The 13,155-nt window shown below is 45.5% G+C and overlaps 1 protein-coding gene across 6 annotated transcripts in view; it reads right to left on the reverse strand.

The window, feature by feature from the left end:
- The window catches only part of LOC121576528 (receptor-type tyrosine-protein phosphatase S), a 391,473-nt gene that overhangs the window by 16,126 nt on the left and 362,192 nt on the right, over nucleotides 1–13,155 (reverse strand). For all 6 annotated transcript variants that reach the window (XM_041889743.2, XM_041889739.2, XM_041889745.2 and 3 more), the window contains 4 exons: nucleotides 7,256–7,541; nucleotides 1,583–1,761; nucleotides 1,261–1,387; nucleotides 580–705 (listed from right to left, as the gene is read on the reverse strand). In XM_041889743.2, the coding sequence (XP_041745677.2) occupies nucleotides 580–705; nucleotides 1,261–1,387; nucleotides 1,583–1,761; nucleotides 7,256–7,541 (718 nt within the window). The remainder of the gene's footprint in view (nucleotides 1–579; nucleotides 706–1,260; nucleotides 1,388–1,582; nucleotides 1,762–7,255; nucleotides 7,542–13,155) is intronic.

A 13,155-nucleotide genomic window follows, 5' to 3' on the forward strand; every position in this document is an offset into this window, starting at 1 on the left:
GGCATAGTATCAATGGCATAGAGACAAGAATAGAAATAGAATGAGTCATCTCTAATGAAAGGACAGAAGTCACACACATGGACCTACACACACATGCACGCATGCACGCACAAACAAACACGCACGCATGCACGCACAAACAAACACGCACGCACGCACAAACAAACACGCACGCACGCACGCACAAACAAACACGCACGCATGCACGCACAAACAAACACGCACGCATGCACGCACAAACAAACACGCACGCATGCACGCACAAACAAACACGCACGCACGCACAAACAAACACGCACGCACGCACAAACAAACACGCACGCACAAACAAACACGCACGCATGCACGCACAAACAAACACGCACGCACGCACAAACAAACACGCACGCACGCACAAACAAACACGCACGCACGCATGCACGCACAAACACGCACGCACGCACAAACAAACAAACACGCACGCATGCACGCACAAACAAACACGCACGCACAAACAAACACGCACGCATGAACGCACGCACAAACAAGCACGCATGCACAAACACACTCACACTCAAACACACACACACACACTCTCACCCTTGCGTCGGTGACTTTGAACTCTCGGAGGATGTACTGGGGCATGTTGTACTCAGCCATGGGGTCCACCACAAAGTACTGATACCTGGCCGAACGCTCGGCAGGCCAGTACTGATGACACTTTTCCTGTGGACACAGAGAGAGATAGAGAGAGAGAGAGAGACACACATATGAGGGGGGAGAAAATACACATTGAGATGAACGTGGACACAGAGAGAGAGAGAGACACACATATGAGGGGGGAGAAAATACACATTGAGATGAACGTGGACACAGAGAGAGAGAGAGACACACATATGGGGGGGGAGAAAATACACATTGAGATGAACGTGGACACAGAGAGAGATAGAGAGAGAGAGAGAGACACACATATGAGGGGGGGAGGAGAACATACACATTGAGATGAACGTGGACACAGAGAGAGAGAGAGACATATGAGGGGGGGGGAGGAGAAAATACACATTGAGATGAACGTGGACACAGAGGATACAGTTTGTGCAGGTTAGGCATGTGTTCCAGTGGTACAGACCTGCACCACACAGGATAACCACGCTAAATGATGGACAGAATGAAGAATGCTTGAGGTGAGTGGGACAGAGAGAAAAAGAGAGAGAGAGAGAGAGACAGAGAGAAAGAGAAAGAGAGAAAGAAAGCGAGAGAGAAAGATAGAGTGTCCCCTACCCTGCCCATCTCTCGGAGTTTGGTGAGCATGACTACAATAGTGGAGTTGTTCTCCCACATCATCCTCCAGAAGTCCTCTGTGGTCTCTGCCAAAGGGCCCTGCGTAGCGATGTAGGCCTTCTGTTGCCTGGCAACACAAACACACAGTCAGGTCAGCCATGTAGCGGGGCGAGTCCGCTCCCTAATCAAAGTTTCATCAAACCATTGGTTTATTCGGATTTTGATATGAACACACTTGTTGTTCGCTCACTCGCTCGCCCACACTCTCTAACACCGCCCCACTCACACACCCTTCCGACTTCCACCCACCCGTTCCACCTACCTGTATCCATCGATGAAGCTGGCATTGACGTAGTCGGAGCCCTCGAGGCCCCTAATTGGCTGCAGGCAGACACGGGTGGTCTCGTAGGGCATGATGTTCACCAGGCGGTTCTTGAACTTGTTGCAGGGCAGGTTGGCACTGATAAACCTGGACGTATGGGCCTTGGAGTTGGCTAGGCGCTGTAGAGAGAGGGGTGGGTGGATGGAGGGAGAGATGGGTAGAGAGGGAGGAGATGGGAAGGGGGGGTGGAAAGGGGGAGAGTGGGATATGGAGAGGCAGGGAGAAGGGTGGGGGAGAGAGGGATGGAGGAGAATAGAGTGAGAGTGGGATATGGAGAGGTAGGGAGAAGGGTGGGGGAGAGAGGGATGGAGGGGAATAGAGTGGGTGTGGGATATGGAGAGGTAGGGAGAAGGGTGGGGGAGAGAGGGATGGATGGAGGGGATTGGAGTGAGAGTGGGATATGGAGAGGCAGGGAGAGGGGGTGGGGGAGAGAGGGATGGATGGAGGGGAATAGAGTGAGAGTGGGATATGGAGAGGCGGGGAGAGGGTTGGGGGAGAGAGGGATGGATGGAGGGGATTGGAGTGGGTGTGGGATATGGAGAGGCAGGGAGAGGGGTGGGGGAGAGAGGGATGGATGGAGGGGATTGGAGTGGGTGTGGGATATGGAGAGGCAGGGAGAGGGGTGGGGGAGAGAGGGATGGATGGAGGGGAATAGAGTGGGTGTGGGATATGGAGAGGTAGGGAGAGGGGTGGGGGAGAGAGGGATGGATGGAGGGGATTGGAGTGAGAGTGGGATATGGAGAGGTAGGGAGAGGGGATGAGAGTGAGAAGGATAGAAAGAGAGAGAAGGAGAGATGGATAGAAGGAGAGAGAAGGATAGATGGATAGAAGGAGAGAGAAGGAGAGATGGATAGAAGGAGAGAGAAGGAGAGATGGATAGAAGGAGAGAGAATGAGAGATGGATAGAAGGAGAGAGAGATTAAGGACTGCAGAGTAATAAAGAACTGAGCCGATCGCTAAAGCACCTTCAAAATGCAGACATATCTATTTGATGAATGCATTCATTATAAATGGCAGTATGGAGAAATCAAAGCCTTTGTTCTACTCACCCTTTTCTTTTAATTTCCCTGCACTTTGCAGTGAGTCTTGTGTGAGCTGCTATGAGGTAAGTTACTATGATTTAAGGCACAACATTAACAAGCTACCATCAAACTGAAACTCTAAAGTGGGCTTTCTATTAAACAGTAAACCAGAACACTCTCTCTCTACAAAAAGGAAAAGTGGGTCACTGGAGTCTTTGATGACACAGAATACATTCTAGCATGTCCGCACGCACACGCACGCACATGCACCCGCACGCACGCACGCACACACAGTGTCATGATCCAAATTGGGGCCTGTACTGACAAGTGACCATCAGAGGGACCACCATGGCAGTTTTTGGGTCAGTCTGTCTGACTATATATTCACTCACACACACACACACACACACACACACACACACACACACACACACACACACACACACACACACACACACACACACACACACACACACACACACACACACACACACACACACACACACACACACACACACACACACACACACACACTCTCCCTCCTCTCCTCTCTTCCATCTCTCCTGTCTCCCTCCTCTCCTCTCTTCCCTCTCCCTCCTCTCCTCTCCTCTCCTCTATCTCTCCTGTCTCTCCCCTCCTCTCCTGTCCTCCCTTTGATCCCTGTTTCACAGAGGCACTTGGAAGGGCATGAGACGGGCTGGCAAGGCTAAAGACGCCCAGAGCTGCTACTACACCAAACACCGGCTGGATAGTTTGGATTGGAAACGACCCAATCTGGCAACCGATCCTCCTTTTTCCCTTCTAAGGGCAGAGATGCACCTAGGAAACCTCTAGTCATTGAAACAACCTTAGTTGCCATGTTTTCTCCACTGTCGTGGACCTTTCCACAAGGCGTTCAGGATGATACTGTACTGGTGATTACGCCTACAGCTGGCCAAGTGGACATGATGCTGAGCACGATGGGTGGGATTTGCACTTTTAGGACTATTCTATTGGTTCCATTGGGCCAGGCAAGCTTAGTCGAGCATCGAAGCGAATTTGGAAGAAAACAAGTAACAAATACTACTTGAACCAAGGTCTGGTGTGTGGACGGGCAGTAGTTTGTAAACAACGAGATACAGATCACTATGGACGACTGCTCTCCAGCCTACAGGGCATTCGGAAAGTATTCAGGCCCCTTGACTTTTTCCACATTTTGTTACATTACAGCCTTACTCTAAAATTGATTCAATTAATATTTTTCCTCATCAATCTACACACGATACCCCATAATGACAAAGCGAAAACAGGTTTTTAGAATTTTTTGCAAATGTATTACAAATAAAAAACAGAAATACCTTATTTACATAAGTATTCAGACCACTTGCTATGGGACTTGAAATTGAGCTCAGGTGCATCCTGTTCCCATTGATCATCCTTGAGATGTTTTTACAACTTGATTGGATTCCACCTGTGGCAAGTTCAATTGATTGGACATGATTTGGAAAGGCACACACCTGTCTATATAAGGTCCCACAGTTCACAGTGCATGTCAGAGCAAAAACCAAACCATGAGGTCGAAGGAATTGTCCGTAGAGCTCCGAGACAGGATTTTGTCGAGGCACAGATCTGGGGAAGGGTGCCAAAATATTTCTGAAGCATTGAAGGTACCCAGAACACAGTGGCCTTTATCTTTCTTAAATGGAAGAAGTTTGGAACCACCAAGACTCTTCCTAGAGCTGGCCGCCTGGCCAAACTGAGCAATCGGGGGAGAAGGGCCTTGGTCAGGGAGGTGACTAAGAACCCGATGGTCACACTGAGATGGTCACTCTGACAGAGCTCCAGAGTTCCTCTGTGGAGATGGGAGAACCTTCCAGAAGGACAACCATCTCTGCAGCACTCCACCAATCAGGCCTTTATGGTAGAGTGGCCAGACGGAAGCCACTCCTCAGTAAAAGGCACATGACAGCCCGCTTGGAGTTTGCCAAAAGGCACCTAAAGGACTCTGACCATGAGAAACAAGATTCTCTGGGTCTGATGAAACCAAGATTGAACTCTTTGCCTGAATGCCAAGATTCACATCTGGAGGAAACCTGGCACCATCCCTACAGTGAAGCATGGTGGTGGCAGCATCATGCTGTGGGGATGTCATTATGGTGTATTGTACATTGATGAGGATTTTTTACAATCCATTTTAGAATAAGCCTTTAACGTAACTAAACTATACTTTCCGAATGCACTGTGTGACTTGACTGCGCAACTCCTTTCTAAGATGCAGTAACGTCTTTCTGTTCTGTTCATTAGTGAGTACCGTCCTGCTTGGCCTCGCATTCTAACTTGCCATTCGTCATCATCGACTATTAATTACAGTAGATAACTAACGGTCTCACGCTATGACAGACGCCGCAGCCGCTACTACTCCGACATGACTTTATACCACTCCGTACCATTATTGCTATTCCAAAAAACGGTGTAGCTATTTTAGACTGTATGGCGGTTTACTGTAACAAATGATAGATTAAAAGATCTAACCGTCACTTAGATGAAAACCGTCACTAATAGTGTGGCGAGATGATAAATGGTGTCGGCCGTATTACAAATGATTTCTGGAGGCGAGATAGACCCGAGATAGGGGGCGTGTCCATGTGTAACTCAAGGTCAAGTGTGTTGTTGTACGGGGGGGACATTAAAGTTTTGATCGGATTGGATCGTTGGTCTCTCGCTAAGTGCTCGCCCAGATTCCATGCCCTTCCAGGTTTTGGTAATGGGTTTTCATCCAAGCGGTATTTGTTAAATTTGAACTTAATCATTTTATGCTTTTACAGAATAATCCTTCATTTGGAGTCTTATGCACTGATCACAAAGCTGTTCTATCTATTATTTTAAATCCTTCTGAAATGCACTCCTTCCGTGGCCTCCAACTGCTCTTAAACGCTAGTAAAACTAAATGCATGCTCTTCAATCGAACGCTGCTTGCACCCGCCCGCCCGACTAGAATCACTACTCTCGGCGGCTCTGACTTAGAATATGTGGACAACTATAAATACCTAGGTGTCTGGTTAGACTGTAAACTCTCCTTCCAGACTCACATTAAGCATCTCCAATCCAAAGTTAAATCTAGAATCGTCTTCCTATTTCGCAACAAAGTCTCCTTCACTCATGCTGCTAAACATGCCCTCGTAAAACGGACTATCCTACCGATCCTTGACTTCGGCGATGTAATTTACAAAATAGCCTCCAACACTCTACTCAGCAAATTGGATGTAGTCTATCACAGTGCCATCCGTTTAGTCACCAAAGCCCCATATACTACCCACCATTGTGACCTGTACGCTCTTGTTGGCTGGCCCTCACTACATATTCGTCACCAAACCCACTGGCTCCAGGCCATCTATAAATCACTTCTAGGAAAATCCCCGCCTTATCTTAGCTCATTGGTCACCATAGCAACACCCACCCGTAGTATGCGTTCCAGCAGGTATATCTCACTGGTCATCCCCAAAGCCAACACCTCCTTTGGTCACCATTCCTTCCAGTTCTCTGCTGCAAATGACTGGAACGAACTGCAAAAATCTCTGAAGCTGGAGGCACTTATCTCCCTCACTATCTTTAAGCATCAGTTGTCAGAGCAGCTTACCGATCACTGCACCTGTACACAGCCCATCTGTAATTAGCCCACCCAACTACCTCATCCCCATATTGTTATTTACATTGTTATTTATTTTGCTCATTTGCACCCCAGTATCTCTATTTGCACATCATCGTCTGCACATCTATCACTCCAGTGTTAATACTAAATTATAATTGTAATTAATTTGCACTATGGCCTATTTATTGCCTTACTATTTTCTATTGTGTTATTGACTGTACGTTTTGTTTATTCCATATGTAACTCTGTGTTGTTGTTTTTATCGCACTGCTTTGCTTTATCTTGGCCAAGTCGCAGTTGTAAATGAGAACTTGTTCTCAACTGGCTTACCTGGTTAAATAAAGGTGAAATAAAAATAAATACATAAAAAATTCGAAGCAAAGACAAAGGCAGACAGCTTACCTATTCAATTTCTAGCTTTTTAATAAACAATGGTATTGAGTGGTGTGATTAAACAGGGAGTGAATGATTGAAGTGAAAGCTCACTTGAACGTGGTTTAATAAGCTGTCTATTAACATTTTTAACTCCATTAATTGGGATGGGGTATCGATATGCCCATTTTAATGTACAGGTATAAAATAAATATGTCAATATATATTATCAAGGCCATTTCAATTTAAATGGTAGTGTTACCTCTGGCTCAAAGATATCATGAATGTGACAGAGCATTGAGAGCAACTGGAGATAAAACCTCCATTTTGTGTCTCAACATGATTTATGGTTTTGTATTGGTGGGCCTATACCTTTATTTCAAGCTCCCTTCTATCATGAACATTTTGTGCCTTTCCCCACCCTCCCTTATCTCAGGTTCACTGCGGCCTACGTACCTACAGTGTATGTCTATGGCCAACCTTAAACTCCAGCTCTGCTCCACTCTACCAAACAAACATCCTCCATTTTGTGCCTTTCCGGTCTTACCTACCTCAGTTTCCCTGTACCCTACCTACATCCCCATTCCCTACCTTAAACTCCAGCTCCATGCCGGTGACGTGCTCGCCCGTCTCCACCTGGGCCAGCTTCTGGATGTAGGAGAACAGGCTCCTGGCCGCCACCTCCGTGTCGCCGCACGCCACCGCCTCCAGCAGCGAGTCGTGGTTAAAGCTGTACTGATCCTCCGTCTGCACCATGTAGTTACGCTGCGATCGCATCAGGGTCACGTGGCCGTAGATGTCCACTGTCTTTTCGTGCTTGATGCGCTCCAGCATGGCATCGATCACGATGAAGCAGCCCGTCCGACCCACGCCCGCACTGGGGGGGGAGGAGATCGGAAGGGAGGGGGGGGCAGGGAGAAAGAGAGGGAGGGGGAGAGAGAGAGGGAGGAGAGAGAAGGGGGAGGGGGAGAGGGGAAAAAGTGGGAGAGAGAGAGAGGAGAGCAAGAGGGAGGAGGGAGAACATTAGGGATTGCTCTTTAAAAATAGAAAGATCACATTAGAGATTCCCCATTATTGTGGAGGAAGAGGAGGAGGAGGAGGGAGATACTGAAAAATAAGCATGCATGAGGGCACCAGCTGTTCCAGATGACTATGTGATCACGCTCTCCGTAGCCGATGTGAGTAAGACTTTTATGCAGGTCAACATTCACAAGACCGCAGGGCCAGACGGATTACCAGGACGTGTACTCCGAGCATACGCTGACCAACTGGCAAGTGTCTTCACTGACATTTTGTCTGAGTCTGTAATACCAACATGTTTGAAGCAGACCACCATAGTTCCTGTGCCCAAGAACACTAAGATAACCTGCCTAAATGACTACAGACCCGTAGCACTCACATCTGTAGCCATGAAGTGCTTTGAAAGGCTGGTCATGGCTCACATCAACACCATTATCCCAGAAACGCTAGACCCACTCCAATTTGCATACCGCCCCAACAGATCCACAGATGATGCAATCTCTATTGCACTCCACACTGACCTTTCCCACCTGAACAAGAGGAACACCTACGTGAGAATGCTATTAATTGACTATAGCTCAGTGTTCAACACCCCTCAAAGCTCATCACTAAGCTAAGGACCCTGGGACTAAACACCTCCTTCTGCAACTGGATCCTGGACTTCCTGACGGGCCACCCCCAGGTGGTAAGGGTAGGTAACAACACATCTGCCACGCTGATCCACAACACGGGGGCCCCTCAGGGGTGCGTGCTCAGTCTCCTCCCGTACTCCCTGTTCACCCATGACTGCATGGCCAGGCACGACTCCAACACCATCATTAAGTTTGCTGACGACACAACAGTGGTAGGCCTGATCACCGACAACGATGAGACAGCCTATAGGGAGGAGGTCAGAGACCTGGCCGTGTGGTGCCAGGATAACAACCTCTCTCTCAACGTGATCAAGACAAAGGAGATTATTGTGGACTACAGGAAAAAAAAGAGGACTGAGCATGCCCCCATTTTCATCGACTGGGCTGTAGTGGAACAGGTTGAGAGCTTCAAGTTCCTTGGTGTCCACATCACCAACAAACTATCATGTTCCAAACACACCAAGACAGTTGTGAAGAGGGCACGACAAAGCCTATTCCCCCTCAGGAGACTGAAAAGATTTGGCATGGGTCCTCAGATCCTCAAAAAGTTATACAGCTGCACCTTTGATAGCATCCTGACTGGTTGCATCACTGCCTGGTATGGCAACTGCCCGGCCTCCGACCGCAAGGCACTACAGAGGGTAGTGCGTATGGCCCAGTACATCACTGGGGCCAAGCTTCCTGCCATCCAGGACCTCTATACCAGGCAGTGTCAGAGGAAGGCCCTAAAAATTGTCAAAGACTCCAGCCACCCTCCAGCCAAAAGGCTTCTTAACAGCTTCTACCCCCAAGCCAAAAGACTCATGGTTACAGAGTAGCTGCTGCTACTCTGTTTATTATCTATGCATAGTCACTTTAACTCTACTCACATGTACATACTACCTCAATTACCTCAACTAACAGATGCCCCCGCACATTGACTCTGTACCGGTACCCCCTGTATATAGCCTCCCTACTGTTATTTTATTTTACTGCTGCTCTTTAGTTATTCTTTTTTACTTATCTATTTTTTACTTAACACTTATTTTTCTTAAAACTGCATTGTTGGTTAAGGGCTTGTCAGTAAGCATTTCACTGTAAGGTCTACACCTGTTGTATTTGGCGCATGTGACAAATAACATTTAATTTGATTTGAGAAGAGGAAGAGAGAGAGAGAGAGAGAGAGAGAGAGAGAGAGAGAGAGAGAGAGAGAGAGAGAGAGAGAGAGAGAGAGAGAGAGAGAGAGAGAGAGAGAGAGAGAGAGAGAGAGAGAGATGAAGAGAGAGAGAGAGAGAGATGAAGAGAGAGAGAGAGAGATGAAGAGAGAGAGAGAGAGAGAGAGAGAGAGAGAGAGAGAGAGAGAGAGAGAGAGAGATGAAGAGAGATAGAGATTAGAAAACAAACCCAAATCCCATATCTATTGGGTGAAATACCACAGTGTGCCATCACAACAGCAAGATTTGTGACCTGTTGCCACAAGAAAAGGGCAAACAGTGAAGAACAAAGACCATTGTAAATACAACCCATATTTATATTTATTTATTTTCCCTTTTGTACTTTAACTATTTGCACATAATATGACATTTGAAATGTCTTTATTCTTTTATTTTGTGAGTGTAATGTTTACTGTACAAAATGTTGATGTTGATGAAGAGAGAGAGAGAGTGAGAGAGAAAGAGATGGGAGAGAGATGGAGGGGGAGAGAGAGAGAGAGAGAGAGAGACAGAGAGAGAGAGAGAGAGAGAGAGAGAGAGAGAGAGAGAGAGAGAGAGAGAGAGAGAGAGAGAGAGAGAGAGATGAGATGAGAGAGAGAGAGAGAGAGAGAGAGAGAGATGAGATGAGAGAGACCTATCTCACTCTATTAAATTTATAAAAACTGTAACATTTTTACATTTGGCTATTTATTCAAAAGGAAGTGATCAGAGAAAAATGTATTTCTGTGCTACCACTAGAATCCCAGTACTTTAATGAAGACAGCTTCTCCATCCTACACCAACCAAGAATTCACCAAATAGGACAAACACCAAATTGAGACTCTGTATGCAGCATTCTGCAAAAACATCCTCTGTGTACAACATAAAACACCAAATAATTAATGCAGAGCAGAATTAGGCCGATACCCGCTAATGATCAAAATCCAGAAAAGAGCAGTTAAATTCTACAACCACCTAAAAGGAAGCGATTCCCAAACCTTCCATAACAAAGCCATCACCTACTGAGAGATGAATCTGGAGAAGAGTCCCCTAAGCAAGCTGGTCCTAGGGCTCTGTTCACAAACACAAACAGACCCTACAGAGCCCCAGGACAGCAACACAATTAGACCCAACCAAATCATGAGAAAACAAAAATATAATTATTTCCAATGTGTCAAGTAATTAACAAAGAAACAGAGCAAACTTGAATGCTATTTGGCCCTAAACAGAGAGTACACAGTGGCAGAATACCTGACCACTGTGACTGACCCAAAATTAAGGAAAGCTTTGACTATGTACAGACTCAGTGAGCATAGCCTTGCTATTGAGAGAGGCCGCCGTAGGCAGACCTTGCTCTCAAGAGAAGATAGGCTATGTGCACACTGCCCACAAAATGAGGTGGAAACTGAGATGCACTTCCTCATGCCAAATGTATGACCATATTAGAGACACATATTTCCCTCAGATTACACGGACACACAAAGTATTCGAAAACAAACCCAATTTTGAAAAACTCCCATATCTATTGGGTGAAATACCACAGTGTGCCATCACAACAGCAATATTTGTGACCTGTTGCCACAAGATACAACCCATATTTATGTTTATTTATTTTCCCTTTTGTACTTTAACTATTTGCACATCGTTACAACACTGTACAGTATATAGACATAAAATACATTTGAAATGTCTATTCTTTTGGAACTTTTGTGAGTGTAATGTTTACTGTTCATTTTTGTATTGTTTATTTCACTTTTGTTTATTATCTATTTCACTTGCTTTGGCAATGTAAACATATGTTTCCCATGCCAATAAAGCCCCTTAAATTGAATTGAATTGAGAAAGAGAGGGAGAGAGAGAGATGGGGAGAGAGAGAGATGGAGCAAGTAAGGGTTAAGGAGACAGAGGCACAGAGAGTGAGAGGAAGGGAGTGAGCGTGTGTGTGTGCATGTGTGTGTGTTAGTGACTCACAGCCCTGCAGTCTAACGTTAACACACTGGATAACTGACCTTCACTTTACTCACCACAACTACTGTTTTACCAGCACTGCCTGACTGGATCTATGCACTGAACCGTGTACACACACACACACACACACACACACACGCACACACGCACACACACACACACACACACACACACACACACACACACACACACACACACACACACACACACACACACACACACACACACACACACACACACACACACACACACACACACACACACACACACGCACACACACACGCACACACACACACACACACCCTTTGGACCACTGATGTGTATCGTGTAATGTGATGTAGGGTAGAACAGTGTTTTTTATCACACCTCCTTCAAAGGGCAACTGTACGAAGTTTACAGCTACAAAGGAACATAGATATCCTACACAATAAGCGTATGATTGTGATTTAAAGGCAAGAATGCCACAAAACTACAACGTTTAGAACAGGGATCATCAACTTAATTTTTTCTTGAGCGGATGGTGAAGGGGCCGGAACATAATTATGACTAATTTGTAGACTGCAAGAAGCACAAATATTTGACTAAAACATAATAAATTCAAACCTTGCTTATTTGTATACGATCACATACTGTATATATCCCTATTCTGCGTGGGAATAATTTCAAACAGATTTCCAAAATTAAAATCACTTGGAGCTGGTGTTTTTACAGTCTTTTTACAGTATCTTATGTCCAACAATAAAAAATACAAAAAATCAAATATATACAGTTTATTTTTGCTCTGAAAACATTGGGGGCCAAATAAAATCACCCGCGGGCCAAATTCGGGGAACAGTAGGGGAACCCTGGTTTAGACCATAAAATATAAATATATAATTAATAATTGCAATTAAATGACTTACACAACCCACCAGGTTGAAGCAATGTTTGTTGCCATGGCGATCTAGTGAATTGCATTTGGACCATCTATATCAGGGGTATTCAACTCTGACCCTACGAGGTCAGGAGCCTGCTGGTTTTCTGTTCTACCTGATAATTAATTTCACCCACCTGGTGTCCCAGGTCTAAAGCAGTCTCTAATTAGAGGGGAACAATTAAAACATGCAGTGGAATTAGCTTCGAGGTCCAGAGTTAAGTTTGAGGGATCTATAGCAAGTATTTTGTGATTGATCTAAGAAAATAAGTAAATGTTTTTTTATATTTTATATTTTCAAGTGCTAGGTCCATTGGAATAAAGAGAGGAAAACTCAACACACATGCTTCAACTAACCAGAGTCCTTATTGAACACTAGTGGAAATCTCGCTGTTTATTATTTACATTTTAGTCATTTAGCAGACGCTCTTATCCAGAGCGACTTACAGTTAGTGAGTGCATACATTTTCATACTGGCCCCCCGTGGGAAACGAACCCACAACCCTGGCGTTGCAAGCGCCATGCTCTACCAACTGAGCTACAGGGGACCTGTATTATCTATGCATAGTCACTTTACCCTTACATATTACCTCAATTACCTCGACTAACCTGTACCCCCGCACATTGACATTGACTCGGTACCGGTACCCCTTGTATATAGCCTCGTTATTGTTATTTTATTGTGTTACTTTTTTAAACTTTAGTTTATTTAGTAAATATTTTCTTTAACACTTATTTTTCTTAAAACTGCATTGTTGGTTAAAGGCTTGTAAGTAAGCATTTCAC

Source organism: Coregonus clupeaformis, chromosome 11 (assembly GCF_020615455.1).
Source record: "Coregonus clupeaformis isolate EN_2021a chromosome 11, ASM2061545v1, whole genome shotgun sequence".
NCBI lineage: Eukaryota > Metazoa > Chordata > Actinopteri > Salmoniformes > Salmonidae > Coregonus > Coregonus clupeaformis.